The sequence below is a fragment of the Caenorhabditis briggsae genome (assembly GCF_000004555.2).
Source record: "Caenorhabditis briggsae complete genome, chrI, whole genome shotgun sequence".
Taxonomy (NCBI): Eukaryota; Metazoa; Nematoda; class Chromadorea; order Rhabditida; family Rhabditidae; genus Caenorhabditis; species Caenorhabditis briggsae.
In genome coordinates this window covers 7645902-7667190 of record NC_013489.2, presented here as the reverse complement: position 1 = coordinate 7667190, position 21289 = coordinate 7645902, and the positions used below count along the sequence as shown (strand labels likewise).

Sequence of the window (21289 nt, the reverse complement as noted above, 5' to 3'; positions counted from 1 at the left end):
CCGACTAGTATTATGTGCCATAAAATGTCGATAAACAGTTTAATATAAGTTCAATGGTACATTAACATCGCAGTGGAGAGGATTGCGACCAACAGTGCCGATTAAAATCTTTTTTCCATTTTCGAACGGGAATGCGATTGTGCTCGCGGAAACCAATCTTCCGTCGTCTGCAAGAATCTCTACCATTTCAGCTTTCTGGAAGTCTTTGGAGAAAGTGATTCGAAGAACTTGAGAAGGACCGTAAAGAGTGGGATCTGAACGGTTTCCAAAATGAGCCACAACGTCTTTTGTAACTGGGTGGCAACCCTGAAATATTATAAATAGTTAAAAAGTAATGCTAGAATTAGCTTACCGTCCACATCTGATTTTCTGGGTCGATAAAAAAATTGTCGCATCCAGTGAGGGTTTCAACTTCAGAAATTTTTCGAACGGACACCAGTTTCTGATCCCATGCATAGATCCCGATTGTTTCTCTATTTATATGGGAAACGAACAGAGTTTTAGCATTTCGTGACAGACTTATCCCATTTGCAGTCTCGTTTTCAATCACGTCGTGACTCACTTTTCCATCGAAATACACAACTCCTCCTTTATAAATCCCACTGATTAGTTCGAGCATGTTTCCTAACTCCGTCTGAGTGCCTCCGTCATTTGATACCAAAAACGAATTCTCTCCAGTGGCAATGATATCATTGGGTCGAACAAATTTCTCATCTTTTATAGTTTTCACATGATTCAATTGTTTTTTCTTCTCGTCGTAGTCCAGAACCACTACGGAATGTTGGAAAGTCTTTGAGTGAACGACTACAAACAACCGAATCGTTCCATCTTTCATTCTCCAATGAGACAGTCCATGTGGATAGAATTCTTCAGGATTTTCTAGATTCAAAACTGGAATCAATTCGGCTTTATAGGTTCGCTTCGTGAGATCGTAAAGGTAAATTTCTCCTTTCCACGTCACATCAGAAGGTGATTTCGGGAGATAAACGACGCCAGATGAGATGAAGGCAATCTTTTTGTCCTCAATTACCTCGAAATCTTCAGATCCTTGTTCTGAAAAAGGGGGGTTTCAAGAAAATTGAAACACAGGTATCAACTCACTCGGTCCTTCAACTATTCTACATTCTCCAGGTCTATGGTTATATACTCTTTTGTTTATATCCATCATTAATCTGAAAAAAAGAGTGAGGAGGGGATCCCAAAAAATAGAAATCATTTACTTACAAAGTTTTGAATAAAAATTGAATCGCGATTCCAAATAATACGATGAATACAGCCTTGAAAAACATCTTCGACATAGAATCGAATCTGAAAAGAATATTTTCTGAAGTTATTGGTTGTTTTTTGTTATTTTCGACAACTGAATTGTGATAGGATCTCTCTCAAAAACAAAATAGATATATTGAATGTTCGCAAGAAATTGGAGATGCTGTCTTCAAAAAGAAGGAAAACCCGGGAAGTGAGTTCAATAAGCTCTCGCCAGGTTGTGTCTCTAGGAGAAAGAGTAAACAATGTTTGTTGGTTTTTTGTTGATTCTTAAAAGTAGTTGGTGGCACTTTCGTTCCACATTTCCGTTTTTTGTAACAGAATAATATTGTTTTATCGATAATCTGAAGGTCCTCTTCTTTACTTTCCCATAGTGGTAATAGACCTAATTAAAGTAAAATACAACACAGTAAATAACCTGGCAGATTTTATCTTTTTCTATAGAGAAACTATCAAACAAAGATGAAGAGTTATCTCTCCTTTTTTCGAGAACAGGGCCAAAATGTCTATTTTTCTATTTATTTCGATTTTTTGTGTCGATCGATTACAGAGTAGCTTTTATTTCGAAAGAAAAATCAGAAATCATAAAAATGACTACAAATTAGCCTTCGATTCAATAAAATCAGGAATCATGAAAAATTAGAAATCAAGTGGTACATCAATATCACAATGAGTTAAATCACGGAAGACAGTTCCAATTAGCAGTTGTTTTCCGTCATCGAAACCGACAGCAATCGCACTGGCAGAAGTGAATTTTCCATCATCAGAAAATACTTCAACCATTTCAGCTGATTTCAAGTCTTTCGAGAATTTAAAACGAAGAACTTGAGATGGAGCAAACAGAGACTGGTCTCCAGCGTCTCCAAGGTGTCCAACAGCATCTTTCAGAATTGGATGACATCCCTGGAAAATTTTAAAAAGATATATCATATATGTATACAAAACATTACTTACCGACCACAAATTATCCTGCTTATCAATATAGAAGTTGTCGCATCCAGTGAGTGTTTCAATTTCAGATATTTTCTTTATTGAAATGTTCTTCTGATCCCAAGCAAAAACTCCAATAGTTTCTTGATTGATGTGGGAAACAAACAATGTCTTTCTATCACGAGAAAGAATGATTCCATTAGCAACTGTGTTCTCTAATAAATATTGTGATGTCTGCAAAAATTATTTAGCTCACAGAAATTTATGAATTCTATGATCACCTTTCCATCGTAATAGACTAATCCTCCTTTCCAGAAACCAGTAAACATCTCAACCGCATTTCCCAAAACTGTTTGAGCTCCTCCGTCATTTGAAACCAAGAACGAGTCATCTCCAGTTGCCACAATATCGTTTGGTCTGGAAAATAATAGCTTGAAAAAATACCGTTAAAAGTTAAACTACCGAACAAATTTCTCATTCCTCACTGTTCTAACATGATTCAACTGACGCTTGGTCTCATCAAAATCAAGAATCACAATGGAATGCTTAAAAATTTTGGAGTGCACAACAATAAACAAACGAATAGTTCCGTCTTTCTTAATCCAGTGAGATATTCCATGAGGATGAAATCCTTCTTCATCTTCTAAATTCAGAATTGGAATGGATTCTGCTTTGTAGGTTCTTTTAGTTAAGTCATAGAGGAATATTTGGCCTTTCCATGTGGCACGGGACGGGTCGTCATTCAGATAAACCAATCCAGAAGTTATGAATGCAACATATTTCTCATCGACAATGGTTATGTCTTCCGATCCATGAACGGGTCCTTCTATTTTTCTACACTGTCCTGGTCGATGGTTGTAAATTCGTTTTTGAACATCAAACATCAACCTGAATTCAAAAAACGCCTAGGAAACATATATAACTCAAACTCACAAAGTTTTGAAGACATACTGCACCAAGAAGGCCAAAAGAACCACCAAAACTATTTTCAGCATATTTTAAATGTCAAGTGGAAAGTGGAAAACTGATAAACAGGACAAATAACAAATATGGTAAATATTTATGGCAACGAGTATCGAAAAGATAGAATTGATAACCGTCCGCTCCACCCACTAGTTCTCTTTTCTGTCAGTTTTGTTTTGTGTCAGTTTGAAAAACATGATACGAATTTCTCTGATTTCATGTCAAGGGTAGTTGGAAGATAACAAACATGAATTGAATAGAAAGGATGAGTTAGCAAAAAACCATGTCACTGCTCGAAGTTTTAATTTCGATCGAGGGGAGTCTCTGCAGCCGCAGGTGTGGCGAAAATGGGCGAGTTGCGATACCACGGAAGGGCCACCTAAGATCGGCGAGCCACTCAATCGTGGAGGAAAATATGCCTTTTTCAGATTATTGTCAGAAATTCGGCTCCCCGTCACTTCGAAACCGGTCATTTCGAAACCGTGGTAATGCAGGCGAATGGACAAATTTCAGACTACAGAAACAACTTTAGGGTTTTCAAATATGCGTTTTCTGATAGAACACATAATGAAAATCGAAAAAAAAATCCAAAATTGATGTTCTCAAAAATCGAAATATTCTTAAATTTTTCGATTTTCAGACTGTGTTCTATCAGAACAAGCATATTTGAAAACCCTGAAGTTGTTTTTGTAGTCTGAAATTAATCCGTTCGCCTGTATTACTACGGTTTTGAACCGGTTTTGAAGTGACTGGTTTCGAAGTGACGCGGAGCTATCTCTAATCATGAACGGACTATTGGCGGCTGAACGGCAGATGAGTAGAAGCGGGCATGCATCTGGCGGGGGAAAGTCGGCATACGTTGGAAAAATAATGCGAATTATCAATGTAATAAAATATCTGAAAACTTTTCAGAGATTAGAAAATGTTTCGAACGTTAGGATGACGTATCAGAAGAGGACGGAAACAGCTTCTATGGCTACCGAAGTGCCGCACCCTCGACAACTGTTTTGTTGTCAGACTCGCCTCGTCCCCTAATGGGACTCTTCACCTGAGTTAATAAAAATATTTGTCTAATTAAAAAATAAAAACTTCTATTGCATTATAATTCATTTGAACTTTATCTCAGAGTTCATTTTCCTATATGGCTGGAATGGGATAGTTTAGGGGCCCTTCTATTACAGGTCATGCGGTAATTGTTCTGAAATTGTGAAAAATGGTGTTTCGCTTCGAAAGTCCAATTTTTGATTTTGACGTTTTCCCAGTGTTTGTCCGATGTTCGAAAAATTCTTAAAGCTTAATGAAAGACAGACTTTCAAGTTAGAACCATTTCACAGTTTAGGATGTACTTTGGTTGTATTCACAATATAAACATCATATTGAATGCAGAATAATTTATTTGAACTCTATTGCAGAGTAGACATGTTTCAAATATACAACCAAAATCAGCTTTTCGAATAGACTGATTACTTTCCAGCGGTTGGGTATCCTCCGGCAGCTGGTGGTGGAGCAGCATACTGTGGTGGTGGAGGTGGTGCAGCGGCGTATTGTGGTCCGGCTCCCTGGCTGAAAGTCACAAAATGTTATTTCTCAATACACATAAATCAAAAATACCATGGGTTGGAGCATCCTGGCTGAGCTGGTGGGCAGCATTGGCCACCACCTCCTCCTCCGATGCAGGCGGATGCAGAAGCAACGAGAGCAGCGACGAAGGCAGCAGCAGAGAAGAATTTCATGTTGGAAAGAATGTGATAACCGATGAAGGTATGCCGATTTGCAATTCGATTTGAGTTTTATAGCGACGCGTTTGTCCTGCAATTGCAGCTTTATGAATGGGCGGGACATCAGATAAAGCCAATTTTTTCTTTTATTTTTTGATACGAAACCCGTTTCGATTCGTTTCACTTTTCTGATCTTTAGATTTTTGAAGAGACCTTTGATGAGGTTAAGTTTGGGAGTATGTTCAGAGTGAGATAATTTCAAGCATGCTATATTTAATACTGGTATTTTCATTGGTATACGATTCTCGTTTCACATTGTATCCAATCGCACTTTCCATTTCATAATCTCCATAACGAATCTTTGAGAAACCACTATAGCTTTTCATGATACCGGGCGTGATCATTCGTGAGTATACAATGTCCTCAGATTCCAATCGGAAGAGGGAGAACTTGAACTTGCTATGTCGACGTGTGTAGTCTTCTCATTACGTAACGTCTTACCGCATGGTTTCCCTGCCGATTACGCAAGCGACAGGTTTTGGAAAACGAGGAGATGTCAAATTTATATTAAATGACCCACCCCCTTCGGATGAAAAAGCAGCTTCTGATGCTGGGTATAAAATGAATGAGACATTAATGAAAAACATACCTTCATCGGTTATCACATTCTTTCCAACATGAAATTCTTCTCTGCTGCTGCCTTCGTCGCTGCTCTCGTTGCTTCTGGATCCGCCTGCATCGGAGGAGGAGGTGGTGGCCAATGCTGCCCACCAGCTCAGCCAGGATGCTCCAACCCATGGTATTTTCGATTTCTATGTATTGAGAAATAACATTTCGCGATTTTCAGTCAAGGAGCCGGACCACAATACGCCGCTGCTCCACCTCCACCACCACAGTATGCTGCTCCACCACCGGCTGCCGGAGGATACCCAACCGCTGGAAAGTAATCTATCAATTCAAAAAATTTATCTTGGTTGTATATTTGAAACATATCTACTCTGCAATAGAGTTCAAATAAATTATTCTGCATTCAATATGGTGTTCAGGAGTACGAAAACCTTCAAAAGAAAATAATTTTAAAGTGAGTACAACCAAGGGAAATCCTGAAGTGTGGAACCGTTCTAACTTGGAAGTCAGTCTTGCATTAAACGTTTAGGATGTTTCAAATATCAGACAATCATCAAAAACCATCAGAAATTGGACTTTCGAAGCAAAATACCACTTTTCTAGAACAATCACCGCATGACCTGTAATATAACGGTCCTCAATCTGTCTCTGTTCTTGTGAAAAATAAAATGCGTTCATTATACATAATATCACGAATATTTTGCGGTATTAACGTTTTTAAATGCTCTTATGGACCTCAGACTCAGCTGAATTTTCTTCAATTATGGGATTTTTCCACTCGGTTTTACAGGGGAATTGTGACAGCTGTTTGCAAAGTTATCAGATTCTGGGATTTCTACCAGATGAACGGCAGTTCAACTAAAGTACACAACATTTTCAGAATACAATTTATAAATTATTCCAGTTATGAAAGTTTTGGAAAACTAAAACCCAGGTAACTACAATTGTTTCAACAACAAAAACCGTCCCACTTGATCAGTTTAAAGAATACAAGATTATTTAATTGAATAAGAAAAACCCTATCAAAATAAGGCGAAAAATTTATTTAAATTGAAAATTAAATAAAATATCCTAAATATACAGAAAAATGAACATTCCAAACAGAACACATGGAAATAGTTCAGCAAATGATCTACTTTCCAGCAACTGGATAAGCATTGGCAACTGGATATGGAGCTGGACCGATTGGGGCTGGACCGATTCCTCCACCGCTGCAAATAAACTATGATATACATTATACTTCAGAGGAAATCTCTTTGAATTAAATGTAAAAAGTACGAAAGATAAACCTGTTTTCTTATGCCAGATACTCAGCTGAACGAGGAGACTTCTCGAAAGGTTATAAAGATGGGCGTGGTTAGAATAATGACATTTTTCGGAATTGACTAATTAATGGGTTTCCATTGAATCATATTTTTAGGATACCTACCATGGATTTCCACATGCTGGTTGAGCTGGTGGGCAGCATTTGTTACCACCTCCGATGCAGGCAGAAGCAAAAGCAAAAAGAGTGAAAAGAAGAACGAAGAATCTCATTTTGATAGGCTGAAGATCTTAGAGTGGATGAAGTTTGGCATGGTTTCAGCCATTTATATAGTATTCTCATCTGCATAAGATAGAGAAGGCGGATCACCGTTACCTGCTGTTTGTTCATTTATCCAACCGGAAGGTGGAACATTTCCTTGATTGTGGGTGGGAGAAAAGTCGTTTCCCATTTCTCATAAGACCGGTATATTTTAGGACTATTTGTGTTTTAAAGATCCAAGCTTTGCTTCTCTACTATTCCTGTGAAGTATTAAAGATTATAAACGAGGTGTTGCATAATGATCAACCTAGAGACAAGAGAAAGATAAAAATCGAGTTTTGAAGAGTGAAAAACCATATGCAAGCCATGTGTTGGTCCGCCTCTTTTATGTAATCTTCGAAAAAATTTGGAGGTATAAAAAGAAAAAAAGTAGCTGTGATATACCGTCATCGGTTATTACATTCTTTCTAACATGAAATTCTTCTCTGCTGCTGCCTTTGTCGCTGCTCTCGTTGCTTCTGGATCCGCCTGCATCGGAGGAGGAGGTGGTGGCCAATGCTGCCCACCAGCTCAGCCAGGATGCTCCAACCCATGGTATTTCTGATTTCTATGTATTGAGAAATAGCATTTTGCGACTTTCAGCCAAGGAGCCGGGCCACAGTATGCTGCTGCTCCACCCCCTCCACCACCACAATACGCTGCTCCACCACAAGGATATCCAACTGCTGGAAAGTAAACTGTACCACCAGAAGAAAATTAATGTGACTGTATATTTTGAAACAAATCCCCAATTTCAAGTTCAAATAAATTATTCTATTCCATCAAGCATGTTTTACACTGAACACACCGTGTGATGCCAGTCTGAGTCATTATTACGGCTGGTGGATATCTGAGGGACAAGTTCAGGTGGAAGCAATGTTGTTGTCTAATCGAACATTCCTTCGTGGTTTACAAAAAAAATTGTAACCGATACATGTCTAGATTCTTGTTTTCTGGATAGAAACATCTAGAAATGAGTTATTCAACATAAAATTTTGTATATCAGTAAGAAAAATGGGGGATGTGTTTAAGTTTAATACTTGAAAGATAAGTTTATAAAAATAGAAATACAGAACCACCGTACTTCTTCTACAAGAAGCCCGCCCAAACCGTCAACTTTGAGCTCAATTATCTCGATTCCTGTGAAAGGTATTGAAACTTTGTCACCTGAGAAACATTGGTGAATATAGGAAAAATAATTTATTAATTGAAACAGTTTATACAGTGCGTTGCAAAATTATACGGCCACTCATGTTTTGGATCATAACTTTTGAACCGTTATAGTTATCAATCTAATTTTTTGAAAATCAGATTTGGGATTACAAATTACATCTAGTGGTCAATTTTCGTGATGAAAACTTGAAAACTACCCGAGTTATCTGAAAAAGTCTGAAAATACACCATTTGCAACAGTTGCAGAATTATACGGCCACTAAACAGATCGGGTAGATCATGACCTCCAGGAAAGACGGAGGAGTCTAATTTTGATTATGTATGATTCATAGCACTGTAAAAAACTGTTTTCATTATGTATGTTCTTTTTCTGTGAATTCGGCATTATGCCCGTGATCGTTTGCTGATTTCTGCTGAAAAAGCTTCATCGGCGCGTTTAGATAAGCTGGAAAGTTCGAAAAAGCCAATTCAAAGCAACTAAATTATTCACACCGTTCATTTATCTAATTCGTCCTAACTTGGAAGCCAGAAAATCATCGAAAAACTACTGCATCAGTTCTAATCTTGAAATCAAGAGATCCATTCTTGTCCCTCCGAACGCTTTGAAGCCGCGTCTTGATATGATACGGCAGTTGGATCTTGGGGGTAATTAGTAGAAAGTTCGAACAGCTCGTGAAGATGATAAAAACATCAAAAGAACAGTCGTGCGCTCTGATCCGAGGCTTTCCGACGGTCACAAAGTACGTCGTCTCGACATCTCCCGGGAAGTATGAAAACCGAATGTGAAAAGATAAATAACTCATAGGTTTTTTAAATTATTTTCTCTGATGAAGAATAAATCAGAGGAAAATGATTTTGTAAGATGATTTTAAGCTTTCACGCCACCATCCAGTCCGTTCTCACACTCTCCCGGGAGATGTCGAGACGACGTAGTTTGTGACCGTCGGAAAGCCTCGGATCAGAGCGCACGAATGTTCTTTTGATGTTTTTATCATCTTCACGAGCTGTTCAAACTTTCTACTAATTACCCCCTAGATCCAACTACCGTATCATATCAAGACGCGGCTTCAAAGCGTTCGGAGAAACAAGAATGGATCTCTTGACTTCAAGATTAGAACTGATGCAGTAGTTTTTCGATGATTTTCTGGCTTCCAAGTTAGGACGAATTGGATAAATGAACTGTGTGAATAATTAAGTTGCTTTGAATTGGCTTTTTCGAACTTTCCAGCTTATCTAAACGCGCCGATTGAAGCTTTTTTCAGCAGAAATCAGCAAACGATCACGGGCATAATGCCGAATTCACAGAAAAAGAACATACATAATGAAAACAGTTTTTTACAGTGCTATGAATCATACATAATCAAAATTAGACTCCTCCGTCTTTCCTGGAGGTCATGATCTACCCGATCTGTTTAGTGGCCGTATAATTCTGCAACTGTTGCAAATGGTGTATTTTCAGACTTTTTCAGATAACTCGGGTAGTTTTCAAGTTTTCATCACGAAAATTGACCACTAAATGTAATTTATAATCTCAAATCTGATTTTCAAAAAATTAGATTGATAACTATAACGGTTCAAAAGTTATGATCCAAAACATGACGGGCCGTATAATTTTGCAACGCACTGTATATCATTCATAGTAATAGAGGTCATTGAGCTCAAAGTTGACCGTATTGTTGGGCTTCTAATGAGAAAATATGGTATCAAACAACATTTTCTTTAAGTCCAGTTCAGCATTTTTAATTTTAATATTTGAAATTTTAGTTAATGTTGATAGACATCATAAATCATTGTCATGTTTTCAAAAAACTGTTTTCTCGATAATTCGTATTCTTTCTTTCATAGTATTTCCATTTGTCTTCAAACCTATTCATCCAAATGATTATTATGAATAAAGTCACTTTCGATTCTTCACTACAGTCTTCATCGTAATACGAATGTACTTTGAACATGCCACCAACGTCTTCTTTTTTTTCGATTGCGTCGTTTGCTACTGCACTTCAGCGTCCGCGTAATCCGCTTGAAAAAGCGAGTGATGACGCCACTTTCCGTTTTCTTCCTCTAAACAAGATTCCATGTGTTTTAATCTTATGGGATACGGTAGTTAAGCTTGGACTTCTTTAACGGTAGTTCAGCTTAGAAATGGTTTTCGGATTCCAAAAGTCGGAAAACGTTCGCAACACTAAGAATTGAAACACTGAACTTCAATGAGATGTCTTCATTACCTGGTCAATAAATTAATCAGAAGACATACTTCCGAATACGGTGAGTATGAAACAGTTTTGGATTCCGAGGTTTTTTTCATTTGAATTTTGAAATAAAAACAGAGTTGCATTGATAATAATTTTATTGAAAACGCAGCGGATTTCGAAATATACAAAAAGAAGGGGAGAACTTGAGAGCTCATGGCATCAATCGAGTTGCATCTGGAAGTTGGAAGTTTACTTTCCGGCGGTTGGGTATCCTCCGGCTGGAGCAGCATAAGCTGGTGGTGGAGCAACTGGGTAGGCAACTGGTCCGGCGGCGGCTGGTCCGACTCCTCCTCCGCTGAAATTATTCAAGGTTGGAAATTAATGAAGATTAAAGATATTTTTTCATACGATAAAAATAAGCAAAACTACTAACCATGGGTTTCCGCAGCTTGGCTGGGCTGGTGGGCAGCATCCACCACCACCTCCTCCTCCGAGGCAAGCGTTTCCAGAGGCAACAAGAGCAGCGACGAAGGCAGCAGCGGAGAAGAACTTCATAATTGTTGTGAAACCAAAAATGGCATACCGAACTGATTCATTTCCAACCTTTTATAGTTTCTTCGGATGGCTGGTAGGCGGGATCCCAAACCGACCACCTGTCGTTGCGGCCTTCAGCTTTTCCTTTTTTCTTCAGCTTCTAATTCTTCTGCTTACGCTTCTTCTTCTTCTTCTTTTTCTTTTTCCATTATATTTTCTTGATCTCGTTACCTGTTGTATTTTTAGAGAGGGCGTATTCAAATTGAGAATAAAAAGAGATTGGGCAATAGAAATTGGCGGGAAGCCACTTGGAATGACAAGACACCTCTCTCATTCAAAAACCGAAAAAGGAGAAGACACTTTTGGGAAATTGAAAAATGAATAATAGAAGATCCGCTAAATGTATGCAAATTGAAAGAATGTGATGCTTTTTTGGTATGAAATGTTGCCAGCGTCTATCTGGATTTGATTGGAATTTCTCACATTTGGTTAATTGCGTTTTTTGATACCACAAGGGATTCGGGCATTTGTTGTTAGAAAAGTAGGAAAAATGTAGTGTTGAGTAGGGATTTACAGAATTCCAAAGTTTTCAGATCTTTCAGATTTAATAGACGGCGTCACCAGAGATGTTCGAATTCCCGATTCCGTGTGACGTGTCTCTGTTTTTCGTTCCGTATTCAGAGGATTTAATTTCATTCCGAATTCCGGATTCCGTTTCTAGAAGAATCAATCAAATCAGAGACTCCAAAGCATATCTAGTCAACATCGATTCCAACACTTTTCAATATATATTTTCTTTATTTTCATTAGAATTTTTACAACAAAATAAATTCAACATGTTTTATTCCGTCCCATCGAATAGATTTTATCGTACGGATACTTGCAACACTGCTTCGTCTTGTCGTATTGCTGAAACAAAACAAACACATCAGTTTGCCATTATCAGTGTCTTCATAATCAAATTAAGACTCATGAAACCCTTGCTCTCGTACCGTATCTCTAAACTTTCCGTCCTCATTGCGAAGATAACAACACGCTCGAACATTCGATGATTTCTCGAGTGGACCATCACAGCAAACATGGGAGGACGAGTGGTAAGGACGGGCGGTGCCATTGTTCAAGGTGCAGCAAGAATTGAGTTCTGTTGAGTTGAAAACAGACGAACCACAACACATCTGACTGATACCTCCGTCAAAAGTTGAATTGCCACAACAAACGTCATCTGGAGTCGTTTTTCTGAAAACAATAAAAAAAATCGAAGAAGAACGAAATAATACTTTCTCAATTATAGTACTCTTTCTCTTGTCTAACAAGGCGGTCGAGAACAGGGCAGTGGCTTTTTTGGTTAGGATTTTTCTGGGATTGGTAGAATACGGTGGTCTAGCGGCTCTAGAAGTTCCTGGGAGGCCGAGCTTATTTTCCGAAAATAGTTCACGGCAACCTACTCACGGATCACGGCCGACCGCTGCTCTGTTTGCTACAGCCTTACTAACAGGGAACCATTCGAGTTCATTTTTCAAAACCAACAAAAAAATTTCAAGACAAAATCAATTCCTCTTCAAGATAATATCTATTTTCAGAGACAACATAGCTTTCTCACAAAGCCTTTCAAATAATCTCCATAACCTTGTCTTTTACAAGACTTCCGTCAATCTAGCTGTAGTAGCAAGTTGTTATTCTCTGTGACGTGGCGCCATTACATTACATCTGAAATTACTCACAGCTACATCTATTCTTCTATTCAACGTATTCTCTTCTACTACCCGTATTACACATTCATCGTTACAACCACATCTCACTGTTCATCATGTAGTTGGTGGCAAAAAGGTAAAAACACGGGAGAATCAACCTCGAAACGAACGAGATCTGATCACACTTTTATGTTTACGACGCAACCGTTAAACGATGCTGGGAAGAGGTTTTTTTTCGTTGGTGACTTTGCATGGTTCTCAATCTCCACATCTTCTCCCCTTTTCTTCCTCTTTCAAATCTTGTTTTTATCCAATGCCATTCATCCTCATCCCATTTCACAAATCCAAGTAAAGAGAAAAAACTCACAATGATAAGGTCTGATCACAACACAAGGCAGTGGCATCCTTTTGGAAATAGACGTCGGTGCCGCAGCAATCACCACCAATTATACTATGGATCTGGAAATGAATTCGGAGATCGAAAAACAAATGACAAGCGGCTTATGGGCGATCTTGTGAACTTCTCTTTCCGCTATGACATAACAGCATGATGTTGCGCAATTCGTGTGTATAGTTTAATCCTGATCCTTCACAGGTGATAAACGAATACAATCTAGGCTAATCACAGAAACTATTGTACAGGAAGACTAGCAAGTTTTTCCAAGGTGTAAAATGTTAGAAATCAGATCACAAGCAGATTGAAACGTACTGATCCAGAGAGGGGTTGAGAATATATGTACTTTCAGATTTTGTACAATTTGGGAAATAATATGTACAGCCCCGGCTGGCCACTTTCAGGAGTGTGAAACTCGGCTGTCAAGTTTCCTCATCGATCACTTTGGACATTTCGGAGAGTGGGCCCGTTTTGGTGCTAAAAATGTGAAAAACTGGCGTCTTTCAGAAATCAGCAAATAGCTGAAAAACTTGGTACTTTCAGGAAATTATGTGAATACAACATTTTCTAGATCAGTTTTACACTCTCCGACGTTTTCAAAGTGGTCGGAAACTTGACAGCCGAGCTCTAGAGTTTTGAAAATGAAATGGTCAAAATGGCTTGAAAAATACGTTTTCGTTTATCTTATTGACCGTAATAGATGTTTGGACCCTTATCTTTCAGATCCATTCTTTTTCATTCCCTGCTCTCAAACCCTTCTTTTTCAAAAACCATGAACCCTTACCACCCCTCCACAACAAGTTTGATCAAGGCGAAGTGGTTTAGTACCGCAACATGAGTGAGCCATGACACCGCCTGAAACAATACGCTGATTATGGTCATTATTTATTTATACACATTAGTATTCGCCCTTTTTCACTGATAACTCTAACACATTTGACGGTAAAACAATGCCATCGAAGGGAAAAGAGATAAGAGAAGAAAGGCACGGTACCTCCGTCCCGATTGTGTACATTTTCTTCGCAACATAGTTGACTCGATGTATTGTAAACGTGGCTGCCGCAACAGACGACACCAATCATTTCTCTTGGTTCAGAGAACGAAGTGCAGTTCTCAGACTTCGTTCCGACTTGACAACAAACTCGGAATTCTGAATTTAAATTTGGGATAGGAGATGAATTAATCAGATTTCGGCTTGTATCTTCTGATTAGAAGTAGAGGGGTTTGGTTTGTGGATGAATATTGGTCTGGTTCTGGTCGAAACTTGCCCAAAAACGGTTGTATAGCGGACCATGGTCAGATTTTGGTCGGAAGTTGAAAACTTTATTAACCGGAATCTGAGCAACCTCCAACCAGAAGCTGTCGGCCACGCCCGAGGAAAAACGCTGACGACCGACCCTAAAAAGTTCTTACCTGTTTTGGTACTAACCACTTTCAGAGGGAAAAGTATGACAAACAGATGAAAAATTAAATTTAACATAGTATTGACAAAATATGTATGAGCTAGTATACGAACGGTCGATAAAAGGGTTGGTCATTTCATCGAATGTGCCAAAAGAGCAGCTGAGCCAACATTGGAATTCGGAGCAAAAATGTTTTCTTTCAACGGGTCAGAATGTAATTATATTAAAACCTTTAAAAGTCCATAATTTATTGAAAATCATAATGATGTGAGAAACAAAAACCATGAAAATGTGCATATAATTATCATGATCTAGAATTGAGATTTTTATTCTGAAAGCTTCTTGAACAACACATTCACTACACTCTGGCAAACATTGTCTCCAGCGTTCTTGGCGATCAAATGAAGAACAACGACGACATCTGGGTTGACTGATAGAATTCGATTGTAATCGTTCTGGAATAAAAAATGTTAAATGAGTCAAAATTCATGAAATTTACCGAATATTTAGTTGGTCTATCAACCAATGGCTCTTTTTCATCTCTCTGACTTCCAGTATCATCATCCGTTGATCCATGTCCTCCTGCAGTGAGCATTCTTCTGACGAAAGCTTCTCTAGAAGAGGCTCGGAAAAAGTGTTGCAACGAAAGAATTAGGTTCGTGACCGTGAGAATAATAAGAGCAAGAAGCCAGTAGAAGAGGGCTAGGAAGATCTTTTCGTTCAGCATGTTCATGGAAAGAACACATTGGACACTGTATTTTTGGATGCTTCCTTTCTTGCGAACCTGGAAGGATTTTCAATTCGTTTGCAAACCTCTCCAAAAAAGTACATAAAACTTACTTCAAAGTCGCACATTGTCTGTCTTGGGAAGATTCCATCAGCAATCCAGTTGCTTCCAAATCCAACTTTTAGACCTGAATATGTGCTTGTTTTAAGAATTTCTCCGCTTCAATATGACTTACTCAAGAAATCGTCCATATCGAAACCCAAGAAAAAGTGGATCAAAAGCATTTGAGCGAACAAGTTTATAACGAAAAGAGACTTGGTCAACACATAGTTGAACGACACCCAATTCCTTCCAATCGCATTTGGAATAAATGGAATCGGACTCTTTCTTCCTTGTCTATCAATAAATTTCTTCAAGTGACTCGCGATTTTCTCAATTTGATCCTGCCGACCCTTCACATCAGTTTTGTTCAATTTACAAGCTGCTGCTACTACTGCCTTTACTTGAAGACCTGACCACCAGTTGACAGTACTCCAGTACAAATACGGAAGGTAGAAAAGAAACGCGAGGAATACGAGAATGAATTGAACCCATTGGTAATAAGTGAGCTCTCGTTCTTCTCGATAATGTTCTGGTGGCATGTTTGGATCTTCCAGTGGTACGTAGTATGTGTTTTCAATCAGACAATAATCTCTTGTGTACTCGACCCATCCTTTTTTGAACTCTGCTGGTGTCCAACAAGAGATTGCTGTTCCGAAATAAGTCTGAAAAATTGCTTTTCCGAAATAAGTCAATACAGGGTGACGCACAATTACCCGGACTGATAAAAATGGGTATATCTCGAGACAAGTATCTAGGAAGCACGAAAATTGGTAGAAATATAACTTTATGCTTGATTCAAATCTACTGGAATTTTTAAAGCGATCTCTCAAGTCTGGGTATTGTTATGCTTGTCTAAAGATGGACGGCGTAATGTTTCTGGCACAATTTTCAATAGATGAAGCAACGTTGACATGCGATAACTCAGCTCAAAATTGATCAATAAATTTGAAACTTGGCCAGTTTACTGGTCAATTATGTGAATTTTTGCACTCTAAATTTCCAACCAGTACAACGCTCTGGTCAAATTTTATGGTAGAACGAACTTGAGTATCGGTAATTATGCGTTTTTGAATTGTAGCGAAAAAAAGCAAAGTTGAAACTCACATTATATCCGATGACTAGTGCTGAAAGTGCGAATACATAAGAAGTATACTGAAAATTGAGCCGATCAATAAAATCATCTTCGTGCCTTTTGTCGGTATACTGCGTCACTAATCCTATGATTTGATCCATCACTAAAAAAAAACAAAATCTCAAATCAGAGTATGGACAGGAATTGGAGGAATGAAAATTGAGCACTACGGCAACCAACATTATTACAAGGTCGTCTCATTCAACAATATTATCAGTAAATTGACACGGTGACTCAATGAGAGATGGTGTGGGAGGTGGAGGCAAGAGACACACAAAGATAAGAGCTGGAATTGGAGTTATCAGTTTTGGAGTTTTGGAGTACAGGCATGCCGCTGGAATGGAGACTCACCGCGACCACAGTTTCCTAAACACTTTTACTTGTATCTTGTTTAAAGTATTTCTTTTCTGTTTAAATCTTTATTTTGTTAAATGAGTCGAAAGTTATCGAACTTTGAAATTTAGGATTCATTATAAAAATAACCTTTTTATGTCAGTTTTCTTGTTCTTGCTCCTAAAACTCCATTTTCAGGGTAGACCAAGATGTTGAATAACATCAAACACTATGCACAGACTGTTACCAAACTATCAGATCATGATGATTCTTCAATCGACAGGTATCCTCGTAATCCAAACAGTTAATATACAGATCCTAGTTCAGATTGAACTATGTAATCACAACATCAATTCTCCTTGGCTTCTCTCTTCTTCTGTTTGCTAAAAACTACGTTGGAGAACCAATGCAATGTTGGACTCCAAACCAATTCAATGATGGCTGGGAATCCTTTGCTGAACAATATTGCTTCATTGAAAATACTTATTTTGTACCAATGCAAGACTCAAATCTTCCAGCTGCAGATACGAGAGAAGATAGGGAAATGATTTATTATCAGGTTAGTTAAACATTTTCCGTATTCAATTCGAATATGTGGATTTCAGTGGGTGCCATTCCTGTTGATCATTCAAGCTTTATTTTTCTGTATCCCAAGAGCGTATTGGATAATTTTCCCATCGTACACTGGACTTACAATTGCTGATATGATAACTGCTGCAAGAAAAAATGGAAAACAGTTGGAGAGTGCAGATAAGGCTCTGGAACAAGTCGCGTTAGTCAACTGGAGAGCTGAACAACAGAAAGGACACAACGGATCTAGAATCTTCAACTGTTATTTGATTATGAAACTTCTGATTCTGATCAATATCATTCTTCAATTCTTCCTCCTCAATTCATTCTTGAACACTGCTTACACTTTCTGGGGATGGGGAATATTTTGGGATATGTTCCATGGAAGACACTGGCAAGAGAGTGGTCACTTCCCAAGAGTTTCATTCTGCGATATCAATGTTAGGGAGCTCGGAAATGTGCATCACTGGAGTCTCCAATGTGTGCTGATGGTGAATATGTTCAACGAAAAGATATTTATTTTCCTGTGGTTCTGGTTTGCATTCCTTCTCATTGCTACCACTTTTGATTTTATTATCTGGGTTTGGAGACGATTTGACAAGCAGTCAAGAATCGGGTTCATCTTGGATCTTTTGGTATGATTTTTGAATTCAATATCTTGCAAAATCTCAGTATTCCAGAACCAGGAAGGAATTGACCATTCCCCACAAAAGGCAAACGAATTGTATCATAATGTTCTCCGAGATGACGGAGTTCTCTTCCTCCGACTTCTGGATTCAAACAGCGGACGTCTGAATTCAGAAGAGCTGATGAAAAAGATCTATAACCTTTCTGTTGGAAGTGAGCACACAGTTTTCCCTCTTTTCCGTCCCCTTTCTCCCTTTTTCTTCTCTAACAGTTCCTGTTTTCAGACACGTCCAGCTTGAACACTCCAACTGAAGAACAATAGGAACTGGGTGAGTGAAAGAAAAAGGGAACGTGATGGGAAAAGAGGGGAAATGGAAAAAATACCGTAAACTCTCTAATAGAATTATCCCCTAACTTTCAACTTTGAGCCTATATATCTCGATTCCTGTGAAAGTTCACAAAAAGTGGTGTCAGTTAACCACTTTTTGATGTCTTTTAAAGGAAATGATATATAAGGGCTCAAATTGACAGTTTGAGTGGCATTTTATTCGAGTCTTTGCGGTAAACTATTGGAGTTTTATTCAGAAGCATCAGGTTTATATCACAGTATGGCTCTAGAAGAATTTATGGAGAATTACCCAAGTGAAAAAATAAAAGGGTTCGAAAATACGTTCAGTTTCTTTTTCAGCTCATGCTCCACACGCTTCAATCGACAGTGAAAGCGATTCAAACCAACAACGTTCATAAAAATTATTAATTCTGTTCATAGTCTCTAATTTTTTTTTAATTTATAAATGATCGAGGTTGTATGTTTAACTTGGTTATTGCCGCTATGGATATACCATGACTTTATATCTTCATATTTTTTTTTGTATTTTTTAATATTGCCACAGATTTAGATGAAGATTGAGACACCCTTCTACTCAAAAAACATCACACCTACCTATGATTCAGATGCAATTGATAGGTGAGTCATAAACTCCTCTAACTTCCGAAAGTTCTCATTTTTAGACTTCGATACTTTGCTACTGTGATTATCCTAGCATCATGTGCTTTCTTCATCATGGCAAAACAATATGTGGGGCAGTCGATTCAATGTTGGATGCCAAAACAATTCAAAGATGGATGGGAGCAGTATGCGGAAACGTACTGTCTCATTGAAAATACGTATTATGTGAATATGAATGATACAAATTTGCCGACAGAAGTAACACGAGAGAACAAAGAACTGAGGTATTATCAGGTATCAGATTGGAGACGTCTAATCACTAAACTATATTTACTAGTTATTTAGTGGGTACCCTTCATTCTTTTTGGATTGGCTCTGGTTCTTTATATTCCGAGAGTTTTATGGATGACGCTTCAATCTGTAATTGGTATTAATATCTCCATTGTAACATCTCATCTTCGTAAAAATGCAACGGAGGGATATGCATCAGCAGATCCAGATATTGAAAAGAAAACTAAACAAATGCAATACAAAAAGAAAACAGCTAATCGAAGCGGTAATCGCAAAAACCTCATTCAAACGAAATATTTTGAATTTTCAGCAGATGGAGAGTTTTGGGGTTCACGATTGACAGTATGTCTGATGGCTACAAAAGTATTTGCAACAGTCGTAATTTTATTATCCATGGGATTCATGGATTACTTCATGGGAATGGGTCCTCTTTATGGATGGACTGTCACAAAGGACTTGTTGCAAGGACGTCAATGGCAAGAGAGTGGGACATTCCCAAGAGTCACTTTCTGTGATTTCCAAGTCAGAGAACTAGGATATGTGAATAATTGGTCACTTCAGTGTGTTCTCATGGTTAGTGTCTCAATATTATCAACGCAATGCATGTCTGTTTTCAGGTGAACATGTTCAATGAGAAACTATTCATTGCTCTCTGGTGGTGGTACGTCGTGTTGGCTGTTCTATCAGTTTATGACATCTTCCGCTTTATTTTCCGTTTCACCGTACATCACCAAGTCTCATTCATTTCGAATATTCTTTCAAGTACCGGAGATTTCGATGATGTCAGTGATACAGAAGTCGGAGAGTTCAACAGAAAAGTTCTGAGAGTCGATGGCATCAATCTGACACACCTTATATACGCGAATGCTACAATTTTTGAAGCTGCAGAGTTTCTAAAGCCACTTTGGATTGATTTTAAAGAGAAACAGGATTAGGAAATAATTTATTGTTGTTACGAATGAATTGGCATTAGATGAATAAATTTTTGATGTACATTCTCTGTCTTCTGATTGCCAGCCTGAAATACCGTATGATGACCCATAAAACCTTCTCCATTCATTGAATTTTTTATTTTCACAATTCTTTCAAAATTTCGAAGAGCATCACCTGACCTCTGTGAAATTCTAATAAGATAAGGCAAAGTATCCCATCCAACGCAACGGGGAAATAATCAGTACCAATTTTACAACGTTAAAGTTTAGTAGCTTCTATGCACCGACGTGGTTCAACAACTTCAAGGTTTCAGCTTCGAAGACTTCCAAGACGGTTTCCCGGATTGCCAGATCGCCGATTCAGATGGTTGCAGTGGTTTCGTGAATATGAAAGGTGATGAAATGGGAACTATTAGAGTTTTAAAATTAGGAAAATTTATCAAGATCACATCTTGAATAGATGAGGGAGGTCTGATTTTTTTGCAAAAAGTTGGGAATCCTTTTTTTGAAAAGCTATCTAAATGAGAAAAATATTTTTTGTTTCAAAATATTTTTGAATTTGCTGCTCAAATGGGGAAAAAAACTTATATGAACACTATTGGTGCAATTTATAGGCGTTTTAAGCTTATAATTTTGAAAAGATACAATATTCTGAAAAATTCCAGTAAAAAAAAGATTCATGAAAATCAGTGAAATTTTCCCATGCTTCGCCAAATTCGAAAAATTTGGGTTTGAGTGGGTTTCGGCGATTTTAGTAACTTTAAAATGTTCCTTAAACAATTCATTTTCTCAGGTTCATAACCACGATGAGATGATTGGATTGATGCTGGGGCAAGCACATGATGCTCATCCGTAGCTACGTCGACGTCAGCAGGGATCTTGAAATTGGAAGAAAAAAGTTTGGCTCTTTATGACCCATGAGAAAAGGGGGGGGGGCATGGGAAAGGGGGGCCCAAGCGAAAAGGGGGGGGGGGGCAAATAAAAAACTGGATTAACAAGGGAGTTACTCTGGAGGGGTGCTTGATCGGTGGCATTCCACTGAAAACGTATACATAACCAGGACGGACAGACGCGTGTAGCGTTTTATATATAAGGAAGATAGTGAAATAGGTAACTNTCTTTTTTACCTAATGAAACTTTTGGCTCTTTATGACAAGGGGGGGGGGGGGCA

At 38.2% G+C, this 21289-nt stretch overlaps 10 protein-coding genes across 10 annotated transcripts; 5 read left to right on the top strand and 5 right to left on the bottom strand.

The window, feature by feature from the left end:
• Window positions 1–39: 39 nt before the first annotated feature.
• On the bottom strand, window positions 40–1289 carry CBG12060 (the record flags this gene model as incomplete). Its single annotated transcript, XM_002646300.1, has 4 exons — window positions 40–306; window positions 353–1053; window positions 1102–1172; window positions 1225–1289. The coding sequence occupies 4 exons, from the start codon at window positions 1287–1289 to the stop codon at window positions 40–42; spliced, it is 1104 nt and encodes a 367-aa protein (XP_002646346.1).
• Window positions 1290–1905: 616 nt separating this feature from the next.
• Window positions 1906–3191, bottom strand: CBG12059 (the record flags this gene model as incomplete). Its single annotated transcript, XM_002646299.1, has 5 exons — window positions 1906–2169; window positions 2221–2430; window positions 2478–2613; window positions 2659–3084; window positions 3130–3191. The coding sequence occupies 5 exons, from the start codon at window positions 3189–3191 to the stop codon at window positions 1906–1908; spliced, it is 1098 nt and encodes a 365-aa protein (XP_002646345.1).
• Window positions 3192–3972: 781 nt separating this feature from the next.
• Window positions 3973–5452, top strand: CBG26589 (the record flags this gene model as incomplete). Its single annotated transcript, XM_045237605.1, has 4 exons — window positions 3973–4017; window positions 4072–4148; window positions 4670–4892; window positions 5321–5452. The coding sequence occupies 4 exons, from the start codon at window positions 3973–3975 to the stop codon at window positions 5450–5452; spliced, it is 477 nt and encodes a 158-aa protein (XP_045099240.1).
• CBG12055 lies at window positions 4623–10988 on the bottom strand (the record flags this gene model as incomplete). The annotated part of the gene is made up of 2 exons (XM_002646296.1): window positions 4623–4722; window positions 10867–10988. The coding sequence occupies 2 exons, from the start codon at window positions 10986–10988 to the stop codon at window positions 4623–4625; spliced, it is 222 nt and encodes a 73-aa protein (XP_002646342.1).
• On the top strand, window positions 5555–5824 carry CBG12058 (the record flags this gene model as incomplete). The annotated part of the gene is made up of 2 exons (XM_002646298.1): window positions 5555–5676; window positions 5725–5824. 2 exons carry the CDS (start codon window positions 5555–5557, stop codon window positions 5822–5824), a joined length of 222 nt encoding a protein of 73 aa, XP_002646344.1.
• On the top strand, window positions 7502–7765 carry CBG12056 (the record flags this gene model as incomplete). The annotated part of the gene is made up of 2 exons (XM_002646297.1): window positions 7502–7623; window positions 7672–7765. 2 exons carry the CDS (start codon window positions 7502–7504, stop codon window positions 7763–7765), a joined length of 216 nt encoding a protein of 71 aa, XP_002646343.1.
• An 810-nt stretch (window positions 10989–11798) lies between the features above and the next one.
• On the bottom strand, window positions 11799–14134 carry CBG12054 (the record flags this gene model as incomplete). The annotated part of the gene is made up of 5 exons (XM_002646295.2): window positions 11799–11876; window positions 11960–12203; window positions 13026–13117; window positions 13837–13907; window positions 14047–14134. The coding sequence occupies 5 exons, from the start codon at window positions 14132–14134 to the stop codon at window positions 11799–11801; spliced, it is 573 nt and encodes a 190-aa protein (XP_002646341.2).
• Window positions 14135–14781: 647 nt separating this feature from the next.
• On the bottom strand, window positions 14782–16517 carry Cbr-inx-15 (the record flags this gene model as incomplete). Its single annotated transcript, XM_002646294.1, has 5 exons — window positions 14782–14910; window positions 14955–15239; window positions 15296–15369; window positions 15418–15946; window positions 16389–16517. 5 exons carry the CDS (start codon window positions 16515–16517, stop codon window positions 14782–14784), a joined length of 1146 nt encoding a protein of 381 aa, XP_002646340.1.
• A 441-nt stretch (window positions 16518–16958) lies between these two features.
• Cbr-inx-16 lies at window positions 16959–18693 on the top strand (the record flags this gene model as incomplete). Its single annotated transcript, XM_045237574.1, has 5 exons — window positions 16959–17032; window positions 17077–17308; window positions 17355–17954; window positions 18000–18159; window positions 18635–18693. 5 exons carry the CDS (start codon window positions 16959–16961, stop codon window positions 18691–18693), a joined length of 1125 nt encoding a protein of 374 aa, XP_045094746.1.
• A 152-nt stretch (window positions 18694–18845) lies between these two features.
• On the top strand, window positions 18846–20503 carry Cbr-inx-17 (the record flags this gene model as incomplete). Its single annotated transcript, XM_045237568.1, has 6 exons — window positions 18846–18913; window positions 18958–19189; window positions 19241–19451; window positions 19497–19759; window positions 19804–20075; window positions 20392–20503. The coding sequence occupies 6 exons, from the start codon at window positions 18846–18848 to the stop codon at window positions 20501–20503; spliced, it is 1158 nt and encodes a 385-aa protein (XP_045094745.1).
• Between the last annotated feature and the right edge of the window lie 786 nt (window positions 20504–21289).